Source organism: Engystomops pustulosus, chromosome 3 (genome assembly GCF_040894005.1).
Source record: "Engystomops pustulosus chromosome 3, aEngPut4.maternal, whole genome shotgun sequence".
NCBI lineage: Eukaryota > Metazoa > Chordata > Amphibia > Anura > Leptodactylidae > Engystomops > Engystomops pustulosus.
Window position 1 is genome coordinate 211160226 of NC_092413.1, and position 24152 is coordinate 211184377.

Sequence of the window (24152 nt, forward strand, 5' to 3'; positions counted from 1 at the left end):
AGTTACATCCTTTCTTATACTCCAGAGCTGCACTCACTATTCTGCTGGTGCAGTCACTGTGTACATACATGACATTACTTATCCTGTACTGATCCTGAGTTACATCCTGTATTATACTCCAGAGCTGCACTCACTATTCTGCTGCTGGTGCAGTCACTGTGTACATACATGACATTACTCATCCTGTACTGATCCTGAGTTACATCCTGTATTATACTCCAGAGCTGCACTCACTATTCTGCTGCTGGTGCAGTCACTGTGTACATACATGACATTACTTATCCTGTACTGATCCTGAGTTACATCCTGTATTATACCCCAAAGCTGCACTCACTATTCTGCTGCTGGTGCAGTCACTGTGTACATACATGACATTACTTATCCTGTACTGATCCTGAGTTACATCCTGTATTATACCCCAGAGCTGCACTCACTATTCTGCTGCTGGTGCAGTCACTGTGTACATACATGACATTACGTATCCTGTACTGATCCTGAGTTACATCCTTTATTATACTCCAGAGCTGCACTCACTATTCTGCTGCTGGTGCAGTCACTGTGTACATACATGACATTACTTATCCTGTACTGATCCTGAGTTACATCCTGTATTATACTCCAGAGCTGCACTCACTAATCTGCTGCTGGTGCAGTCACTGTGTACATACATGACATTACTTATCCTGTACTGATCCTGCGTTACATCCTGTATTATACCCCAGAGCTGCACTCACTATTCTGCTGCTGGTGCAGTCACTGTGTACATACATGACATTACTTATCCTGTACTGATCCTGAGTTACATCCTGTATTATACCCCAGAGCTGCACTCACTATTCTGCTGCTGGTGCAGTCACTGTGTACATACATGACATTACTTATCCTGTACTGATCCTGAGTTACATCCTGTATTATACCCCAGAGCGGCACTCATTATTTGCTAGTTGGATAAATGGGCACATTCATCACATATAACCTTTATTATATCAGAGCTGAACTCACAATTCTGTAGATTTCAGGGCTTAAATCTATTCAGTGTCTGTGATCTGAATTTTGGACAATGTTCCCTTTTACACTATTTATTGAAAGCTGATCAGACAAGGAAATGGCTGTATTTTTGATAACAAGTATACCAATAACGTTTAATTTTCAACAGCAGAATTGTGAATGCAGCTCTGAAGTAAACTATTGAAAACTATAAATACATATATATTTAGCAATATCTTCATTACAGAACAGCAAATCCCTTCAAGGAGTGTCTTAGGAACTGCCTCAAAGGGGTTAGATTTATGAGGCAGAGTCTACTTGAGGTCAGGGTTATATTCTATCACAATAATTTTACATACTGTACTGTTAGAGAGACGTTACTACCAGAATTTGTATCTCAATTATCCCCAAATTCATAACAGAGTAGAAACCATCATATAATGAGGCCTGAATATTTGCTTAAAGGAAATGTATCCCAGGGAGAGGTTCAGATAAGGGACCCAAAAATATACGGGAAATATGTAATTACTACAAGCTTTTGCACAGCGCGCCATTTTGTCCTGCAAAACACTAGGACTACCCTTTGAGGCCATAGCTAGTACTGACAGAGGTTTTGATTACCATGAAGACAAGATTTTTCCATATACTCAGGATCACAGAATAACACATTCTCTAATTCACTGTTATTAACAAAAATACAGCATTTCACAAATATAATTCCATCAGTCATGGTGTACACAATATTGGTTGTCCCTGGATACGACTGTAAACCTTCTGTCTAAGGCCGGATTCTTCTCATGAATAGCTTCTCATGTGTGCACACCACAGTGCTCTCTCCCTCCTGCCCCTCCCCCGCTGTATTACAAGACCAGCTCAGACAAAGACACTTCCTAACAGTAAGCCGAGACTTTCTCAGCAGGCTACAGACAGATAAGATATTTATTGGGAGGGAGGTATATAGTAGTCCTGACTTTGTTCGTGTTATATGTGAGATAGCAGAGCTGAGTGTGTCATTGTGTTGTATATCTATCTCATAACTCATCTGATTTGTCTCACCTCTCTTTCTATGTGTCAGATACTAGTAGAATCTTCAGAAGCTAAATTAAAGTGTCGATAAACCCTGTACCCTGATAATCTAAGCACATTGTCAGCACACAGCATCTCATAGCACACAGGAATCATGAAGTGTCTGCTTAGAGAGACCCCGCCCACGCTCAGGAATCTTACACTGACCGTCACTGAGTGATAGGAGCTAAAACAGCAATAAAACTAAAACACCACAAAAGTTGTTATACCCAATAAATGTGGACAATATAGACCGGCCACAATCGGGTTTAAAGCAAAACTAACAATTTGGTCACCAGTGATATAACACTCAGAGTAAGTAAATGTAAAAAGTACAATCTTTATTAATGATATACATATAATTAAGGCAAAACAATAGACGAACTACAATGGGTTAAAAGCCATGTGCGGTACAATAAATAGCTATTACTGAGCATATAGGTAGGTGGAGACAGTCATGTAGCAATGCCCTAAACATACATGCATAAAACAGTAGGGTTAAACAGGTACAAAGCCAAGTCCTATAGAAAAAATGACTGAAATGGAAAGCAAATACCATACCAAGACAAGCCACACATGGAGAGGTGCCCCGACACGTGTTTCGCTATGAGTGCTTTAGCGATAAAGCGCTCATAGCGAAACACGAAACACGAAACATCAGTTCTGCCATATCTGTAAATGGATTTACTGTATTTCCTCCAAGGTCAGAGATGTGGTGACTCAGTCACTGTTATGTTAATAACGTTGTTGAATGAGGCACCGCAATGTTAAAAACCATGAAAACAAACCCATTACCCAGAGCCCGAACGTAAATGGCCACAATGGACACATCGCCATGGTGACAAGGTATTGAGGGCCTGGACTGTTCGGAGTTAGAGGCCCAAAATTAGGTTCCATCAAAGCCTTGTCATAAATTTTCTATCAGAGGGCCCAGTTCACCATGGTAACCAATTATTTGACGAGACATGAAAGGAGGCCTTGGTCCAGATGTTTAATTCATGAAATGAACACAAATAATACACTTTATAATTCAGCCTAAAATTTGTTTTTCATGCTATGAATAATGATTTCTGCATGATGTGAAAACTGGAATTGTCCTTGACTTATATATTTTGCCCTTTGTGACATATTAGGCCTCATTTATCACAACATTTCTGTTTTGACCATAGCAGCCAATCACAGTGCATTTCACATTTTACTAGAGAAGAATATGAAATGAAAGCTGCCCTGTGATTGGTAACTATGGACAACAAAGACCAAGTTTAATTTAGACACAGTAGGCCTCATTTATAAAAACTGTCTTGTCTGTAGCAACCAATTGTTTTTTATTTTTCCAAAGCAGAATATAAAATGAAAGTTTCACTGTGATTGGTTATCATGTGCATAACTTGAGGGGATATATGGTTTATGGTCTCACCTAGGCCCAAGGAGTCTCTTTCCCATAGGAAACTAGAACAAACAATACATAATAGGGTCCAGGTACAGACTTTGCATCAGGGTCGCGTACAGGGGTGTAACTACAGTGGTAGCAACCATCTATGGGGCCCACAGTGTGAGAGAACCCCAGTACAGGCAGTCCCCGGGTTACGTACACGATAGGTTCCATAGGTTTGTTCTTAAGTTGAATTTGTATGTAAGTCGAAACTGTATATTTTATCATTGTAGATCCGGACAAAAAAATGTTTTTGCCCCAGTGACAATTGGAGTTTCAAAATTTTTTGCTGTAATGGGACCAAGAATTAACAATAAAGCTTCATTATAGACACCTTACAGCTGATCAGTGCAGTCTGGGACTATAGTTACATCCAGAGAGCTTCACCAAAGGTCACAGTGGGCAGAGGGGTCCGTCTTTAACTAGGGGTTGTCTGTAAGTCAGGTGTTCTTAACTAGGGGACCGCCTGTATTAGGTGTGTATTTGGTGTATGCTGTATATCTGTATATGCTATGGTATGTATGTGTGTATTTGGTGTATGTGTGTACATGTGATGTGTATATGCTGCATAAGTGTGGGCGGTACTGCGTGTGTGTTTATGCTGTATGTCTAAATACTGTATATTTAAGTATATTAATGTGTGTATTATATGAGTGTATAATATGTATATTTTTTAAGGGGGAATGGGGGCCTTGCCTCTCCTAGTTACAGCCCTGGCCCCATAGATTCACGTTATGCCTCTGCAGTACAAAAAATATTTCTTTTCCCCTGAAAATTATTTTTCACAAAAAATATACGTTTCAGAGAATGTTGCACAGACTGGCCAAATCAGATCTGACATGAAATCCTCCAGGGCTGTTCCTTGCTCAATATCTAATCATATACGATTAAGATTTCAAAAAGAACCTGGTATTTGGCATTTTTGGGATATTTTTGGAGAACAAAAAAAATTTTTTGGGTACAAACCCAGTGCCCCACTCTGACTTACGTCACAGATGCAGGAAGCTGAGATATAAAGCTCTGTATGTTGACTCTGTCAGTTTGAACATATATACTTTAGGTTCTTTAAAAATCCATTTGCTCTGAGAGACTGCTATCAGCCTGCTACAGCATTTACTCAGAGCAGAGGGAAAGAGTCTTCAAGCAGGTCATTGCAGACAGCTAAGAGCACAGCAGTGGCTTCTTTTTCTCCAAAATTTAAAGTGTCTCTACTTGAAAAAAGACAATGAACAAACCGCAATGTACAAACCGCTCATAGGAAGCTCTTTAATTGCTTGAAAACTTTCCCTATGGAGGATGGTAAGTGGGAGTATTGTATAAGTTATACAGCACCTAAACCTATAATGTTACAGAATATATAGTAACATCATATATCGTAACTACATATGGTGATAAAGCCTTATAATGTAATGAAAACATAAAAAACATATAAAATATATTTTTAGTGTCTCTTTTTGAATAGACCTTGGAGCGTACTGCATGATCACAAGGTTAGTAGGATAGTCATAAATCATATACAGGCGGCCCCCTACTTACAGACGACCCCTAGTTAAAGTCGGACCCCTCTGCCCACTGTGACCTCTGGTGACCTCTCTGGATACATTACTATAGTCCCAGGCTGCAATGATCAGCTGTAATGTGTCTGTAATGAAGCTTTATTGATAATCCTTGTTCCCATTACAGCAAAAAATGTCAAAACTCCAATTGTCACTGGGGCAAAAAAATTTTTTTGTCTGGATCTACAATTATAAAATATACAGTTTCGACTTACATACAAATTCAACTTATGAACAAACCTATGGAACCTATCTTGTACGTAACCCGGGGACTGCCTGCAGTGTAGTCAATGCCCCCAAAATACAGAAGATGACCCATTTTAAAGGTAACTTTGTAGGCAAATGCTTGATAATAGGGTCTGACTAATAAGTGGTGGGAGCATCTATGTAGCCACCAGTAATGATATACAGTATATATGTGAGTATAAGCTGACCAGAATATTCGCTGAGGCACCACAAAAAAAGTTGAAAAATGATTGGGGAATTCATTAATGTGTCACATGGTCATTAATGTCTCGCAAGACATCACTAGTCTATTGCTGCACCAGATTCATCATTGTGACCTTGTGATTCATCAGTGTGACCTTGTAAGACTGTACAGTTCTACTTTTAGACCTGCTGTAACTGGTCTAAACTGTGCACCACAATGTGGTGCCCCCTCCTTAGTTTTTTGCCGCATGGACTATTTTCAACCCGTTAAAACCCCCGCTTCAAGAACACCACGCCCCCCTTTGGGAGACTATGAACCTTTGTTGGACGAAAGGGAAAAGGGACAAAAATCATCTAAAAGCCTTTATAAATGTGCCCAAAGGTCTTTTAGAATGTTTTTCTGCCGCAAATCATCTTTTATTTTTTTGGTACAGGAGCAAGGAGCAATAATGAATTGCACCTATTGACTTGAGTATAAGCCTAGTGTGGTAAATGCATTTGCCCCCCTTACTAATGAAATGCCAAGCAGCCTCCCCTCACTAATAAAATGCCAAGCAGCAACCTCCGAACTAATGTAAGGTCCAGAAGCCTCCCCTCACTAATGAAATGCACAGCAGCCTCCCCTCACTAATGAAATGCACAGCAGCCTCTTCTCAGTAATGAAATTCCCAGCAGCCTCCCCTCACTAATGAAATGCACAGCAGCCTCCCCTCACTAATGAAATGCACAGCAGCCTCCCCTCACTAATGAAATGCACAGCAGCCTCTCCTCATTAATGGAATGCCCAGCAGCCTCCCCTCACTAATGAAATGTCCAACAGCCTTCCCAACAAATGAAATACAAAGCAGCCTCGCCTCATTATATGAAAACAAAGCCCACAAGAAAACGCTACAATAGTGGGGTTTTTTTTGTCAATTTCACTGCACTTGGAATTTTTTTCCCAGTTTTCCAGTACATTGCATGGAATATTAAATACCGCCACTAAAAAGTACGATTTGTCCCGCTTTAGGAATGAGGGGAGTAAAAAATAGAAACGGAAAAGCGAAAAAGGGCTAAGGGGTTAAAACAATTTCTGTAGAATTCCTTTATACACAATGTCCATGTTCTTATGATGAAGTGAGTCATAATAATAGGTATAATAACTGATAAGTGTATGCTGGTCTGATAATTAATTAAAGCTATTAAAGCAGGAGCTGTAAATTAATGTCACCCAGAAAGGGAAAGGCGCACAGTCCTGGTCATGGTGCAATGTGGTGATACATTTAATCTTCTTATATTTGTTATCCATGGCCTTCTCCTTTCTAAAATCAACTTTTAAAATCATGCTAATGAGCAAGAGGGGCTCCTGGGGGTGTTACTAGAGCCCCTCCATGCTGTAGCTTCACAGACACTGTTTCCCCCTCCCCCTGTCTGATGTAATGTCACTGCAGCACAGGAAGTTTCAATATACAGTCTGAGGTGGGAATTGCTCCTGCACAGTGTAACAGCCTTTGAAGCTAGGATCACAGGATTATAGTCATCTACTGATTACATGAACACTTTACAGAACAGGCAACTATGACTCAACTAGTGCACAGAAATATGGCCTTGTAGGTCCGTGTTCTGGGATCTGACATAGCCATGTGCAGTGGCCAAATAGCTGACAGCATTTAAAGGTATATAACGTAGTCAACTTGGAATGGAAAGTAGAGTTTCATAGGTAAAAATAGGTAAAACACCCGTAAACCAGACTTAATGTTATAAAGAAAACATAAACCCCATGAAAAATAGATCAACGTAGATCAAAAGGTGAAGGTGACTCAGGCAGTAAAATACACACATTGCTAAAATAATCGACAGTAATGTAGTAATAAAGCAGCAATAAAAAGAATAGTGCAGTAAAGCCTCACACCACACAAAGCAGCAGAAATATAGAAAACCCCAATACATGGAAGCAGGGGCGGCTCTCCCCATAAAGCATCCAACATAACATCACAGGACTCCAGGGACCAGCAGGAATCAGGGAGGAAAGAGAAAAAAGTAGATATTAGAAGGAAGGAGGCCATGGATAGCAAATACAAGAAGATACCACAGTCCCGGTGCCTGGGTCTATGATCTATATCCCCGGGTTATCATGATGGATTCGAAAGATTTCCTTTAACCCCTTCCTGACATGTGACGTAATACTACGTCACATGCCAGGTGCGGGTGCATAGAGAAGGCTCACGAAACTGAGCCCTCTCCATAGCCGGTAAGTGTTTGCTGCATACCGCAGCAAACACTTACCAGTAACACCGGCGATTGGTGCTAGTATTACACCGTACATCGCATGGGCGCCGCCACCTTGGTGAAGATCGTCACTCCTCATGACGTCATCCGGGAGCGGTGATCAGTTGCCATGACGGTCTCTTTTTAACCCTTTCATTACAATGTGCGATTTGCACATTGTAATGAATGAGGAGGAAAATCCCCATATACTGCCTTACTGTAGTATGGCAGTATATGGTAGGATCGATCAGACAACCTAGGGTTAAAGTACCCTAGGGAGTCTGAAAAATAGTAAAAATAAAAAAAATTAAAAAAAAATTATAATAAAAAAACCTAAAAATTCAAATCACCCCCTTTTCCCTAGAACTGATATAAATATAAATAAACAGTAAAAATAAACAAGTTAGGTATCGCCGCAAATACCCGATCTATCAAAATATAATAACGTTTTTCACTGCGTTTTACCCGGTAGTGAAAAATAGCGTCCAAAGTTGAAAATGCCAGTTTTTTGCCATTTTGAAAAACATAAAAAAATTCTGTAGAAAGTGATCAAAAGGTCGTACAGTCCTAGAAATGGTAACATTGAAAACATCATCAAAAGTCGCAAAAAATGACACCACCCACAGCTCCGTACACCAAAGTATGAAAAAGTTATTAGCGTAAAAAAAATGGCAAAATAAAATAAAACTGTTTTGTAGAGGAAGTTTAAATGTTTGTAAATGTATGAAAACATTATAAAACCTGTACAAATTTGGTATCCCCGCAGTCGTACCGACCCAAAGAATAAAGTAGACCTGTCATTTGGGACGTACAATGAAATCCGTAAAATCCAAGCCCAAAAGAAAACAGTGCAAATGCATTTTTTCACTAATTTCACTGCATTTGGAATTTTTTTCCCGCTTCCCAATACACGACATGGAATATTCAATACCATCACTATGAAGCGCAATTTGTTACGCAGAAAACAAACCATCACACAGCCTCTATAGGTGTAAAAATAAAAAAAAGATATAGATTTTTGATGGTGGGGAGTGAAAAATGGAAATGAAAACACAAAATAGAGCCAGGTCATTAAGGGGTTAAAGTGTCTTACAAGATAGAACAGTGTATCAGTGCTGAATCTTCTGTTCTGCAGACAGCACTGCCCTCTAGTGGTTTTCACTGGAAACACAGGTACGGGGAATGGTCATTTCAATCGTATCTAATTCTTGTTTTTTACAATATCTGTAAGCTTCCGTATTAATTGATTTTTTAATAAAATTGTTCACAGTCCTACTGCTACTAAAAACATTCCCAAGGCCCCCCAGGACCAAAACATCAAAATCTGTGGCTTAAAGGGATAACAATAGGAAGGGTATTTCAGCTATTTGGTCTGCTTAAAGGGAACCTGTCACCAGATTTTACCCCAATGAAACTACCAGCCCCCTCAGGTCAGGTATGAAATGTCCTTTCTAGAATTCCCACTTTCATGTGAAGTTTCACTCCTCCAAAGTCATATGAAAATGTGCAGAGAAAAGTCATTTTTTGCGTGAGATGAGTTCAGGCACTACAGGGAGCGGCGTCAGTTTAGAGGTCCCTATCTTCTCTTCCCTATCACCTAGATCCATGCTTTTGCGTCATATTGAAGATAAGAATCTCATCTTTCAGATCCCAATAGGCTTGTGATCTACAGAACCAGAGATACAGGCAGTTACAGACAAAATTTAAAATTTTATATGAAGATAAAAACTTCAATTATCCTCTTTTCCTTAAGTGTATCTTTGGTTCTGTAGATCACAGAACCACAAGCCTATGGCCCCTTCCACACTAGCGAGTGTGATGCGATGAACTCGCATCACACTCGCAACGCAAGCTGCCGGGAACGCGCGGCCCGAACGCTGCACCGCGGGAGTGAACTCAGCATGTCAGTTCACTCCCGTGGTGCAGCGTTCGGGCCGTGCGTTCCCGGCAGCTTGCGTTGCGAGTGTGATGCGAGTTCATCGCATCACACTCGCTAGTGTGGAAGGGGCCTAATACAATCTAAAAGATGAGAATCTGATCTTATCTCCCCCTGCAACCTATAAAAGTGATTAATCTCAGGAAAAATATGACTCTTCTCTGCTCATTTTCACATGACTTCGAGGGAGATATTTTTATAGCTGAAATTTCACATAAATGAAGGAATTCCGGCTCTTGGTTCTGTGATGTAAATAATTGGAAATACACTTAAGGAAATGATGGGAATTGGATTTTTATCTGTATCTCACATTTTATACTTTGTAACTGCCTGTATCTCTGGTTCTATAGATCACAAGCTTACTGTGATCTGAAAGATGAGATTCTTATCTTTAATATGACACAAAAGCATGGATCTAGGTGATAGGGAAGCGAATATAGGGACCTCTAAACTGACGCCGCTCCCTCCAGTGCCTAAGCTCATCTCAGGAAAAATATGACTCTTCTTTGCTCATTTTCACATGGCTTTGGGGAAGATATTTTTATAGGTAAAATGTCACATAAATGAGTGGATTCTAGAAAGAACATTTCATACCCTGATTGGGTCTGCTAGTTTAATGGTTCTTTTTAAAGGGAACCTGTCGCCAGGGACCTCATTTTCACTAATGACAGGTTACAGAAGCCCCTTACAGCTGCAGTGCAAATATGTCTTTCTGCTTTCTCTAAGCATTTGCATTGCAATATAATTGTGTTTTATAACTTATCTTGCACCCTGAAAGACTCCTCCTGTTTAGTTTCAGGGGTTCAGCTACTCCCTCCCCCATTGATGTCAGCTCACCAGGCTGTGACCCCTGTGAAGGAGCAGGAGGGAGGAGCTGTACAGGAGCACAAAGGTGGAGGGTGAGATCTGAGCAGTCTGCAGCACAGAGAAGTCACATGTTGTTTTTTGAAATGCATCCAAACCAAAGCCCAACCCCTGGGACTACACAGAGGATTCTGTTTAGAGAAGTTTTGAGAAAGTGGAAAGGCATATTTGCACTGCAGCTTTCTGCAACCGGTCCCTGGTGACAAAAAGGACACAACTCATGAACTTTGCATAAATGACAGACGGAATAGGTCAGGTTTCTACACTACTTTTCATATGTGGCCTATTGCCAGCGTTCAGAGCAGTACATTGCAAAGCAATATTCATGACTAGCCAGTGTATTGTAGTAGTAGCCAGTGTATAGTGTAATGACAGAAAAAATGTGCACCCTTCAAGGTTTATAGCTGATGCCTGTTCTGTGGGTGCTGCTCTGGTTTCATGTCATGACATAAGAATGTCTAAGGAGGGCGCCATTGTCATAGGTGGAATGTGTATGAAGTGCATTGTGCATTCTTAAAGGGGTTGTCCAGCCACATCAAGTGAAACAATGGGGCACATTTACTTACCTGTCCGGAGTAGTTCACCGACGACGACAATGCACTGTGACGCGATTCACTAAGATCGTGCGCCTGATATCCTGCATGTGTCACTTCCCCACTCAGGTCCCCGGAGTTCACCTTCTTCTTCCTGGTGCATGTAAGTGCATTGTCTTCCGACACAATTTGAAAGTTAAATCCCGGCGCTCAGTCCGAATCAGTTGGATCGTCCGACAGCACGCCCCTCCAATTTATATCTCATGAAAGCCAGTGCAACTGCGCCACAATATCCGGTTAAATACCTGTAACAGCCACGCAAAACCCGTTGGAAAATCAGACGAAAGTGGGACCCGCGTACCCTTAGTAAATAAGCCCCGTTATGTTTTCTCCTATCCACAGAATAGGAGATAACATGCTGATCCTGGTGGTACCCTGGATCATGGGGGTCTGCTGTACCTCAAATGAATGGAGCGGCAGGTCGGACATGCGCACTGCTGCTCCATTCACTATTATTGCAATCTCTGTCAGTACCACAGAAATGAATAGAGCATGGAGTGTATGTGCAGCAGACCCCCATTCTCGTGATCCATCGGACCACCACCACACAGTGGGGCAGATTTACTTACCCGGTCCATTCGCGATCCAGCAGGATTCATTAAGGTACTTCCTCCGCAGTCCACCAGGTGGCGCTGCTGCGCTGAAGAGCATCGGAACACACTGGAATACACGGAGCCGAGTGAAGGTAAGTGCAATTTTCGCGACACATTTTTTTAAAAAAATGCAGCGGTTTTTCCGAATCCGTCGGGTTTTAGTTCGCCCACGCCCCCCAATTTCCGTCGCGTGCATGCCAGCGCCAATGCGCCACAATCCGATCGCGTGCGCCAAAATCCCGGGGCAATTCAGGGGAAATCGGCACAAATTGGAAATATTCGGGTAACACATCGGGAAATCGAGTAAATGACCCCCAGTATGTTATAGGGGAAAACCTGAATCGGCATTGGATTTGGCTGAACACGCGCTATACTGTAAGGTCTTGGATAAGTGGGTATCACTCCAGCACCGAGCATCACGTCGGAGTAGCAGAGCCGAGTTGGTCGCGATGTTGTTTTTGGGAATGACTCATGATGACTCCATAGTGTATTATCTGCGGTTTGGAATGGGGCTGCGAAACCCGGACATATCTCTGCGCGTTCTGCAGTCCTTACCTCTTTAACAAACATCTCAGCTAACCGTTCACGTTCAATCCATTGTCACACACAAAGACCTGTCATCTCTTTTGTGGCGCTGGTAACAGAGTAAAGTTTCATTGTCATCAGCAGAAGGCAACAATCTACAGCGACTCCTTTATTACAAGGTCCAAGCCAAACAGTCCTATGGGTGGAGATAAGCGGCACCAGACAAAAGTTCTCAAAAACTTCTTAGGGTGTTCCCCTAGACCAGAGGATTCGCCAACATAAATATCATGCCAACCGTAGCTCTGCGCACTATAGGCAGCGTGTCCTCATTCAGGGGAAAGAAGCAAAGATTTTGGAATAGTTTGCAGGTCTATAGTGTCATTTTTCTAAAAATGTATATGATAAGCCTATGAGTAAGGGGAATTATTCTAGTACATAATCCTACCACACCTCATTATTATTTAAGACCAAGCCCTTTTCTTACAAGGCCACGCCCACTTTCCCGAAGGCCACATCCCATTAGTCGGACAAGTCGGAAAAGTGCAGCCAGCACTCGCTGCGAGTTGGACGCATCACACTCCCTCATGTGTAAGGGGTCATTAGAAATACAGAAAACTATAGAAGAAGTGGGTCCATGTGCAGAACAATGGAAGTGTAGGAACCAAGAGCAGTATAGAAGAGGAACCAGGAGAAATACATAAACTGCAGAACATAATAATATGCATCTTGTCTGCTTTGACACATCATAATACACACCACATCTGCTGCAGAATCTCATACAAGACACCTCATCTAGTACAGAACAACTTAACACACGCCTCAGCTGCTGCAGAACATCATAAAACACATCTCATCTGTTGCAGAACATCATAATACATGTCTCAGGTGCTGCGAGATATCATAGTTCACAACTCAGCCGCTGCAGAACATCTTAATTCACAGCTCAGCTGATACAGAACTTCATATTACACATCTTTGCAGTTGCTGTATAATGTTATAACACACACCTTGGCTGCTGCGGAACATCATAATAGAAACCTCAGCTGCTGCAGAGAATCAGAATGCACATCTCAGCTGCTGCTGAACATCACAATACACACCCCAGCTGCTGCTGAACCTCATAACATACACCCCAGCTGGTGCATAAAAGTTATAATACAAACCTCAGCTGTTGCAGAACCTCATTATACACACCACAGCTGCTGCAGAACATCATGATACACATATCAGCTGCTGTAGATCATCATAATTCACACCTCAGCTGCTGCATGATGTTGTAACACAAACCTCGGCTGCTGCAGAACTTCATTATACACACACCACAGCTGCTGCAGAACATCATAATAGTCACTTCAGCTGCTGCAGAATATCATAATACACATCTCAGCTGCTGCAGAATATCATAATACGCATCTCAGCAACTGTGAAACATCACAATACACACCCCAGCTGCTGCGGAACCTCATAACATACACCCCAGCTGGTGCATAAAAGTTATAATACAAACCTCAGCTGTTGCAGAACCTCATTATACACACCACAGCTGCTGCAGAACATCATGATACACATATCAGCTGCTGTAGATCATCATAATTCACACCTCAGCTGCTGCATGATGTTGTAACACAAACCTCGGCTGCTGCAGAACTTCATTATACACACACCACAGCTGCTGCAGAACATCATAATAGTCACTTCAGCTGCTGCAGAATATCATAATACACATCTCAGCTGCTGCAGAATATCATAATACGCATCTCAGCAACTGTGAAACATCACAATACACACCCCAGCTGCTGCGGAACCTCATAACATACACCCCAGCTGGTGCATAATGTTATAATACAAACCTCAGCTGCTGCAGAACTTCATTATACACACACCACAGCTGCTGCAGAACATCATAATAGTCACTTCAGCTGCTGCAGAATATCATAATACACATCTCAGCTGCTGCAGAATATCATAATACGCATCTCAGCAACTGTGAAACATCACAATACACACCCCAGCTGCTGCGGAACCTCATAACATACACCCCAGCTGGTGCATAATGTTATAATACAAACCTCAGCTGCTGCAGAACTTCATTATACACACACCACAGCTGCTGCAGAACATCATAATACATATATTAGCTGCTGCAGATCATTCTAATTCACATCTCCGCTGCTGCATAATGTTATAACACACACCTCAGCTGCTGCAGAACATCATCATACATATCTCAGTTGCTGCAGTAACCCACATATCACACCGTAGGTGTTGCAGAACATCAAAATTCACATTTTGGCAGATTTTACTGTAGAATTTCTGTTACTCCACAGACATCCATGTGATACAGAATGGTTAATATTAGTTACAGAACTTCCATGATGATACATTTGTCTCTTTCTTCTTACAAATGTTGCAAAATATTTTTGTATACTTTAAATTCCGCACAAATGTAAGTGATTTGCAATTGTGCAAAATGTTCATTGATTGTTGTTAGTAACTTTGTAGCTGTCAGTATCAGTAGAGTGTGTCGGGGCGGGCTCTGCACACTGGGGGAGGAGCCAGGGTTGACACAGGGGCGGGCCCCAGGGCTGTAGCCACTCCTCTGCTCTCTCGCTTCGGGCTATTTTGGTCTGTCAGTGTGAAGTGATCACTGACACATGAGGATACAGTATCCAGCCGGGGACTTGTTGCTCTCTTTAGATTGTGAAGTGAAACAGAACTGGATCATGTCTTCTCTCCTGCAAAACATTTACACCTTCTGATCCCCAAAAACCCAGAGGATGTCTCCCAAATTCCACCTGCAACGAGGATAATTTATTACAGAAACTCCAGTGATATTCATTTTTCATTCATTTTTATTTAAAAATTTTTGTGCGCCTACAAGAAGAAAAAAAAAAACACCAAAAAACATTTCACCAAAATGTCCGATAGCGCTTCTTCTAATGGAGACCACAAGGACCCAGAAATTGAGTTGTTTGTAAAGGTAAGTCCTATGGGTGTCCGGAGGTTGGGTCAATGATAGGGAAAGGTCTTTGCTGACCCACTGGGAAAATGTACAAGAATTCTCATTGTTTCCTAAATTTTGTGGATTAAGTGTTTTTTTTTTAAATTTTTTTATTTTTTGCTGCGTAATGTTTTGATGTCCTCTTGTTTGCGGCGCGTTCTGCTTGTTTCTAGGCTCATTAGAATTTTAATTACACGTTAGACAAGAGCAGTCTTGGCTCAGGACCCTGAAGACAGGGGTCACCGAGGGTTTATATGCAGGTGCTCTGCGTATACTGTATGTAATTAATACCTTTTGTTATAATGAATCATTTTATACAATATTTTTTTTGGAATTGGTTTGTAAATTTCATACGTTTTGTTGTTGAATATTTCTGATTTACCTGAATGGTGCAATTTGCTAATATGTCATTTTATTTTTCTAATGCAATTTACAGCAAAACACACAATAATAATAATAATAATAGTAATAATAATAATAATAATAATAATAATAATAATAAAAACACAAAACTATTTAAAAAAAATTATAGTAATGCATCAAAATATGGGAACTCAACAAAAAAAAGTACATTTTTGATAATAATTAATAAATAATAATGCTTTATTTATATAGTGCCAACAGATTACGCAACGCTGCACAGATTTTGCCAAATCAGTCCCTGTCAACATGGGGCTCACAATCTAATCAACCTACCAGTATGTTTTGGAGTGTGGGAGGAAACTGGAGGACCCGGAGGAAACCCACGCAATATATAAACTCTTTGCAGATGTTGATCCTGGAACTTGAATCCAGGTCCCCAGCGCTGCAAGGCTGTAATGCTAACCGCTGAGACACCATGCTGCCCCATATAATAAAACTGAAAAATGACATATGTAAAAAATATATATTAGTCTCACAAAATATAAGAACCTTACAAAAAATACTTATATAATCATTTTGGGCTATCATAGTGTATTACTTTACATGGGTCCAGTACAATTTCTTCTACCTACCAATGGGGTTTGAGGGATGCAGAAGATTCTAAATTCTATCCCCTAACTAACTTTTGGACATCTGATTTTTATATTTAAGTGCAGTGTGGCAGATTATCAGACTTTCTGGATTATCAAATGCCGGATTGTTAGGATTGATGTAAATCAGGATACTTAAAGACTTTACGTCATGGACACTGGATTAGTAAGAATATTGTATTGATTTTGTACAGTTTATGGTTTCAGGGTTTTGCTATGTTGTAGTGTTGCTTTATGTCTTCTATGTACATGTAGGATCCATGCATTTTTGGAGCTTGGTTAGTTTTCCCATTTGGACTGGATTCAAAGCCATGTCCCTGGTCAGGTGCGAGGTGCACGAGGTGCTGTACACTTCTAGGTGTTACTGAATAGAGAGGCTTTATGCTCATTAATTGTGGCTCGTTGGTTTTATTTATGGGAATGGGTCAGGTGACGTCTGCTGTCCAATCACAAATCAGCATATAGCGAGAGAAGCTGAAATATTGGATTGCATGGAATAGGGCAGAATTTCTGTTTATAAAGCACAGCAAATCCTGATAGGACTCATAGGAAAGACAGGGAGAGTCCTGATTACCCCACCCACAGAAAGTGATTGACAGTGAGAGTCCTGATTAACCCTCCCACACACAGTGATTGACAGTGAGAGTCCTGATTACCCCTCCCACACACAGTGATTGTCAGTGAGAGTCCTGATTACCCCACCCACACACAGTGATTGACAATAATAGTCCTGATTACTCCGCCCACACACCGTGATTGACAATGATAGTCCTGATTACTCCGTCCACACACCGTGATTGACAGCCCTGAGTCTTGATTTTCCCGCCCCCACACAGTGATTAACAGTGAGAGTCAGAGAGTGAGAGTCTCACCGTCAAACACTGTGTATGGGTGGGGAAATCAAGACTCGCTGCCAATCACTTTGTGTGGGTGGGGCATTCTAGACTCGCTGCCAATCACTTTGTGTGGGTGGGGCATTCTAGACTCGCTGTCAATCACTGTGTGATGGTGGGGCAATCTAGACTCGCTATCAATCAATTTGTTTTGGCAGGGCAATCAAAACCTTCACTGTGTGTGGGCGGGGTAATCAGGACTCTCTCTCAATGTCAATCATAGTGTGTGGGCGGGGTAATCAGTACTCTCTCAATGTCAATCATAGTGTGTGGGGTAATCAGGACTCTCTTTCAGTGTCAATCATGGTGTGTGGGCGGGGTTATCAGGACTCTCGCTGTCTCTCCTTTGAGTCCTCTCAGTATTTACTCCTTTTTCTCAGAAATCTTGTTTGTTAATCCCCTTACTCTACATTTCTTAAATTTTGTTCCTCTCTCAAATCCTGTTCTCTACAATCACCTGTCAGGTTGTCCTTAAACACGTGTGTATATTGTTATAAGTAATATTACACAGGCTGCTGAGCTGATAAGAAACAATGGTATCATTAGCCGGAGTCAATCATGTGATCAGAATTGTCAGGTTGTAGTGTTACCGTTCTCTTTGGAGGTCAATGATGAAACACCTTGTGTGTAGCGTGTAAGGTCAGGGTATGACTTTGTGATTTTCACTTCTCTAATACCATTGTGCTTGTCTTTGCTTTGCCTTTCCCTGAAGGTAAAGTTAGTGGGTTCATAGAGACTTTGCTGCATTGTATAAAACGTTCTCCAATATCCTGCAGTGCCCCCACAGGGAAAATAAGGTATTACATGGCCTGTTGGGTTCTCCAGGGAGAGTGATGTCCTTTGTATATCAGGATGAGAATCTGGAACAGGGTATCCCTCTGTAATCTATGTGGACACCCTATGCAGGGGGCGGCGCCTCCAAAGGTGAAGAGGGGAATTACACTGTAATCCATACTGTAACCTCTGTTGCTTGTACACTTGTAGTGTTTGGCACAAGGGAATCATCTGATACACTGTTGCGAGTCAGCGAAGAATAAAGAATTTAAATATCTTTATTTTTGTGTGGGTGTGGTTTGCAAGTCACATGATCTGCTACTTTTTAAGACTTTTCCGAAGTGTTTTGCAGGTGCTCAGTTTCCCTGACAGATCTGTTACAGTATATTGAATCTACAAAATATTCCCCTTGTCTAGTAATACATGTAGTAATACAGAACAATACAGTAATAATAATGCAGGGCATCTCTGGGGGAATATCAGACAATACTGTATCCAGATTTTCCAGGACATTTCCCTTTCCTTGCTCCATATTACAAAAATTTAAAGGGAACCTTACACTTTTTTTTACAGGCAGAGGTGTAAATAAGGCCCCAAAGCAATATCTATACTGGGCCCTAAACTGTTCTGATCTCATATGAGTAGAGACACCTTATTGGGGGACATTATGTGACCACAGAATCTGCACCTCCTTTACGTTACGCCCCCCTGTATTGTCCCATGAAATTTGGCATTTTGGGGCATTGATGCAGATATATACAGGGGAGATTACCCTGTAATTATTTAAACCTAAACCAGTTTCCATTTGATCCTGTTGTTCTGCTATAATTAAATGAGACTGATGAGGAGGAGGGTGAGGTGTAGCGTACACAAGCCCCATTCTGCTGTCAGGGGCCGTGGGCCGTATGAATATTATAGCCCCTACAAGTCTGGAATCACTTCCTACATCTGGTACTAGAATCAACTTCTTGGGTAATGAAGGATGTGTCCTTCTGGCTGATTTCATTCTGTAGTTTTTGGACCTTTGGAGGACCTTCATGTGTATTGAGAGCGGGAACAGATGTATGAGGATTTCATAGTTGAAGGTCCTTCTGAATATAAAATTTAGTGGGTGATCATGGGCCCTCTAGAACTGGGCTTCTAATAGAACATTTTCAAAAACTCCTTTGGGCTATTGATAGTAGTAATTTCCCTATATAGCTTATGGGGGTCTTGGGCCCCCTGATGTGACTGCACCCTCTTCTCCTCTGATAGGTGACTTACATCTATTTGCTCCTCTCATCTCCTGTAGAATTGATTCAGAAAAGTATATCCTCTGCACCCGGACTAGCTTCACAATATCCTGACATGTCTCCAGATTAAATTCCTCTATCGCATTTTGTGAACCTCATGCGATATGTCTGAGGCATAACAGGAAACTTCTCTACATTACACACAGGTGCAGCTCCGGACACATAGGAGAACGTGCCCAGAAATGATCAGATTTAAAGCCAAAATCCTGTATAGCATATAGAGAAATTTTGTATTTCCCATTCACTTTTTTCTATGGCGAAGCTTCAACTCCCATCATTCCCTATTCACCTTAATAGAATTTCAGAGAACAACCCAAGTGTGCATACTGGGAGTTGTAGTGCTACAGGAGATGTACATGCAGAAGATTTCTATAGTTGTGCCATAATGGCAGCTGCACGTGGTGCTGAAAACTCTGCTGTGAATCCTCATTCTTGATTCTTAAACATTGTAGTTTTGCATTTTGCACACAAAATCTTTGTGGAAACTCCACGGTAGTGGCGTGCACATTCTTTTTGGAAAATCTGCAATATTTCTATTACATCATGTGCCACAGATGTCTGATAGTTGGTGTAAGATATAGGGGGTTCCACGTCCCCCCAGTTACACCGGTTATAATGTAGATAGATGCACATTTGTGCAGAACTCTCTCCCTGCAATGATACAATAGTAGGATAGTCGGATAGCAGACGTGGATAGCAGACTCGGAGTTCCCCTTTAAGGAGCAGTACAGCGGCAGCCTATTTCTGGCTTTATGGTCAGACACAGCCCTGTTCCACCTCCTGCACAAACACTCATGAATCATTACTGAGGTGATGTGACAATGGAGAAACAATGCGCTGGAATCCTTCCCGTAACTTTCTATTCCATAGTAGACATGTCAGGTTTGGGTTATACCCCGCTGAATGGTTCTGTGACCAGGGAGATAGGGAAATACAGTGACAACCTGATCAGCCGACGACTCTGTGCATAGAGGGTGATGCCACCCAGGTGATGACCTAATATGTGTTGACAGTCAGGGACGGTTTTCGACAAAATGGGGCCCTGAGCAAAACTAAAAATGGGACCCCAAAATAAAACTATTTTATGAGCAGTCACAGTCAGTAAGAGGCTCCTTTACCCTGCACAATAATAACACTTTGTAGTTACACACAGTAGTAGGTAAGTATCTGTAATATGGGATTATAGGAGAAATTTATAGGAGACAGATGATAGGGAGATGGATGATAGAAGAGAAATAGGAAAGATGATACAGATTTATAGATGGATAAATATAAAGTAGATAGATGATAGAAGATAGATACAGAAGAAGAGATATAGAAGATTGATTGATTAATAGATTAATAGATGGATGGATAGAAGATATATAGATAGATAAATAGACAAATTATAGGAGATAGCTAACTAGATAAATAGATGGTAGAGCTATAGACAGGAGATGGATGATAAGCAACTTCAACCAAGGCATTATTAAAGGAGCAATATATCCCCTGCCCACAAAAGTCCACATGCAGGGGTCCCCTTTATGACAGGGAGCCCTGGACAAATGCCCGGTTTGCCTCCCCCTAACGTCGACCTTGTTGATAATGGCAGAATTGGGTGGTACATGGGTAAAACTATAGGGGGTTTCAGAAGTACAATGTGTACTTGGACCTGTTGCTTGAGGGTGACCAAAGTCCCTCTGCTATACAAGAATACACCAGTATTATACAGTATATGGTATAAGGGGCTCTGCTACAGATTTTGAATGGAAAAAACATTGAAAATAAGGGTCTCCAAAGGGCTGAAAAATATTTTTTGCAACTTATCAGGTAATTTGTGAAATGACTTAATAGAGATGAGTGGCTTTGAAGTTCCCGGTCGGGTTTGGCCGTGTGACCCCCACATATTGCTGGATTGGTGGCCGAATAGCCAATACAGCAAATTGAAGCCCCTAATAACTAGCCATGGCTATGATTGGCCAAGGGTGTCCAGGTCGTGCGCCCAAATCACAAACTTGAATGGGAACGTTGGATCAGCTCATCTCTGCTCATGGATAAGCTATTAATATCTATTAGATGTTGCTCCCAACTACATTGTGAGGACCTGATGGTGTCGGCCAGGAAGAGAATCACAGGAGAGTCCATTTACACCCTATTGGTGGTCACTTTTAGCGCCTTGTTCTGTATTTTTGACCCAAAAAGGAGATCACAAGAATTTAACAACATGATGCAGGTCACAATGACAAATTTGTGTATTGCACCCCCACCCTTAGGCGTCACATAATGTGCCCATGTCTTACACGATCAGCATTAGGGTCCATCCATTTTCACAGTTCATGTACATAACGGACAGATCCAGCAGCGAAAACCCCCATTATCCCAATAACGAAGAGAAACTTAATAAAGTGTCAGGTTCAGATGATGCATTTAAGGAACTGGTGGAGGTGGCAGAGGCTTATTTCCCAAAATACTGAGAAAAAGGTAGTGAGACAAAATGCTCTAAATATATACATATAGAACCTAGCAAGCTGAAACTTATGTTGAAACCATATGTTATAGAGTAGGATGAGCTGAGCATATTGTACATAGTGTCCTATCTGCAGGCAGCATGTTATAGAGTAGTAGGAGCTGAGCATATTGTACATAGTGTCCTATCTGCAGGCAGCATGTTATAGAGTAGTAGGAGCTGAGCATATTGTACATAGTGTCCTATCTGCAGGCAGCATGTTATAGAGTAGTAGGAGCTGAGCATATTGTACATAGTGTCCTATCTGCAGGCAGCATGTTATAGAGTAGGATGAGCTGAGCAGATTGTACATAGTATCCTATCTGCAGGCAGCATGTAATAGAGCAGGAGGAGCTGAGCAGATTGTACACAGTGTCCTATCTGCAGGCAGCATGTAATAGAGCAGGAAGAGCTGAGCAGGTTGTACATAGTGTCCTATCTGCAGGCAGCATGTTATAGAGCAGGAGGAGCTGAGCAGGTTGTACATGGTGTCCTATCTGCAGGCAGAATGTTATAGAGCAGGAGGAGCTGAGCAGGTTGTACATAGTGTCCTATCTGCAGGCAGCATGTTATAGAGTAGGGTGAGCTGAGCAGATTGTACATAGTGTCCTATCTGCAGGCAGCATGTTATAGAGTAGGGTGAGCTGAGCAGATTTTACATAGTGTCCTATCTGCAGGCAGCATGTTATAGAGCAGGAGGCACCGATCAGATTGTACACAGTGTCCTATCTGCAGGCAGCATGTTATAGAGCAGCAGGAGCTGAGCAGGTTGTACATAGTGTCCTATCTGCAGGCAGCATGTTATATAGCAGGAGGAGCTGAGCAGGTTGTACATGGTGTCCTATCTGCAGGCAGAATGTTATAGAGCAGGAGGAGCTGAGCAGGTTGTACATAGTGTCCTATCTGCAGGCAGCATGTTATAGAGTAGGGTGAGCTGAGCAGATTGTACATAGTGTCCTATCTGCAGGCAGCATGTTATAGAGTAGGGTGAGCTGAGCAGATTTTACATAGTGTCCTATCTGCAGGCAGCATGTTATAGAGCAGGAGGCACCGATCAGATTGTACAGAGTGTCCTATCTGCAGGCAGCATGTTATAGAGCAGCAGGAGCTGAGCAGGTTGTACATAGTGTCCTATCTGCAGGCAGCATGTTATATAGCAGGAGGAGCTGAGCAGGTTGTACATGGTGTCCTATCTGCAGGCAGCATGTTATAGAGCAGGAGGAGCTGAGCAGATTGTACATGGTGTCCTATCTGCAGGCAGCATGTTATAGAGCAGGAGGAGCTGAGCAGATTGTACATGGTGTCCTATCTGCAGGCAGCATGTGATAGAACAGGAGGAGCTGAGCAGGTTGTACATAGTGTCCTATCTGCAGGCAGCATGTTATAGAGCAGGAGGCACCGATCAGATTGTACACAGTGTCCTATCTGCAGGCAGCATGTTATAGAGCAGCAGGAGCTGATCAGGTTGTACATAGTGTCCTATCTGCAGGCAGCATGTTATAGAGCAGGAGGAGCTGAGCAGGTTGTACATGGTGTCCTATCTGCAGGCAGCATGTTATAGAGCAGGAGGAGCTGAGCAGGTTGTACATGGTGTCCTATCTGCAGGCAGCATGTTATAGAGCAGGAGGAGCTGAGCAGATTGTACATGGTGTCCTATATGTAGGCAGCATGTTATAGAGCAGGAGGAGCTGAGCAGGTTGTACATAGTGTCCTATCTGCAGGCAGCATGTTATAGAGCAGGAGGAGCTGAGCAGATTGTACACGGTGTCCTATCTGCAGGCAGCATGTTATAGAGCAGGAGGAGCTGAGCAGATTGTACATAATGTCCTATGTAATGTCCTAGTGTCCCCCTGTCTTGTGCATGCCCTTATTCATTTGGTCAGAATTCTGTATGTAACCACCTGGTCCTATAGAAGGTCACTGTATTGGGTTTGGTAGTAGTGATGTCATACTAGTGACATCACCTCCAGGCACTGGTTACATACGAGACAGGTCAGACCTGAGGAATTGCTTAGTCATGTCTTCAAATAGTCTTCATTATCAAAAACATTTTATAAAATAGTCTTCTATGTAGGTGTTCTACACCTACAGGGTATAGGGGAGGATATATATATATATAGAAGATGAGGTCATGGCTGTAATCTAGCAGAGGCAGAGCCGCCATGTGTAATACCCTGGACTGCAGCTCATGTACAGGGAGCCTCAGCCCGGCCTCTCTTATCAGCCGATACCTTCTGCCGGTGTCTTATCAGGGATGAGGCTTCCTCCATCTATGACAACAACATCACAGGGTTACATGGAGGGGAATAGGAGGGGAGGCACACCGGCCACCGCAGGGTTAATGGCGACAAGCCCCGCTGCTCGCCAGTCACTGGGACACATTTATTATAGCGTCTGCGCCAGTTTTCTAGCTTTTTACACTGAAAACAACGTGCAGACCGCTCACACGTGTATCTATAAAGTGGCT

General features: G+C 42.0%; 1 protein-coding gene across 2 annotated transcripts in view; it reads left to right on the forward strand.

Annotated features, from left to right (window-relative positions):
• CLIC5 (chloride intracellular channel 5) overlaps positions 1 to 24152 on the forward strand; it is a 79197-nt gene that overhangs the window by 5082 nt on the left and 49963 nt on the right. The window contains exon 1 of one of the 2 annotated variants that reach the window (XM_072143727.1): positions 14849 to 15207. The exons of the other annotated variant lie outside the window; for it this stretch is intronic. Within the exon in view, the coding sequence (XP_071999828.1) occupies positions 15145 to 15207 (63 nt within the window). The 5' untranslated portion in view covers positions 14849 to 15144. Of the gene's footprint in view, positions 1 to 14848; positions 15208 to 24152 lie in introns of those variants that run through there. 2 annotated transcript variants of the gene reach the window in all.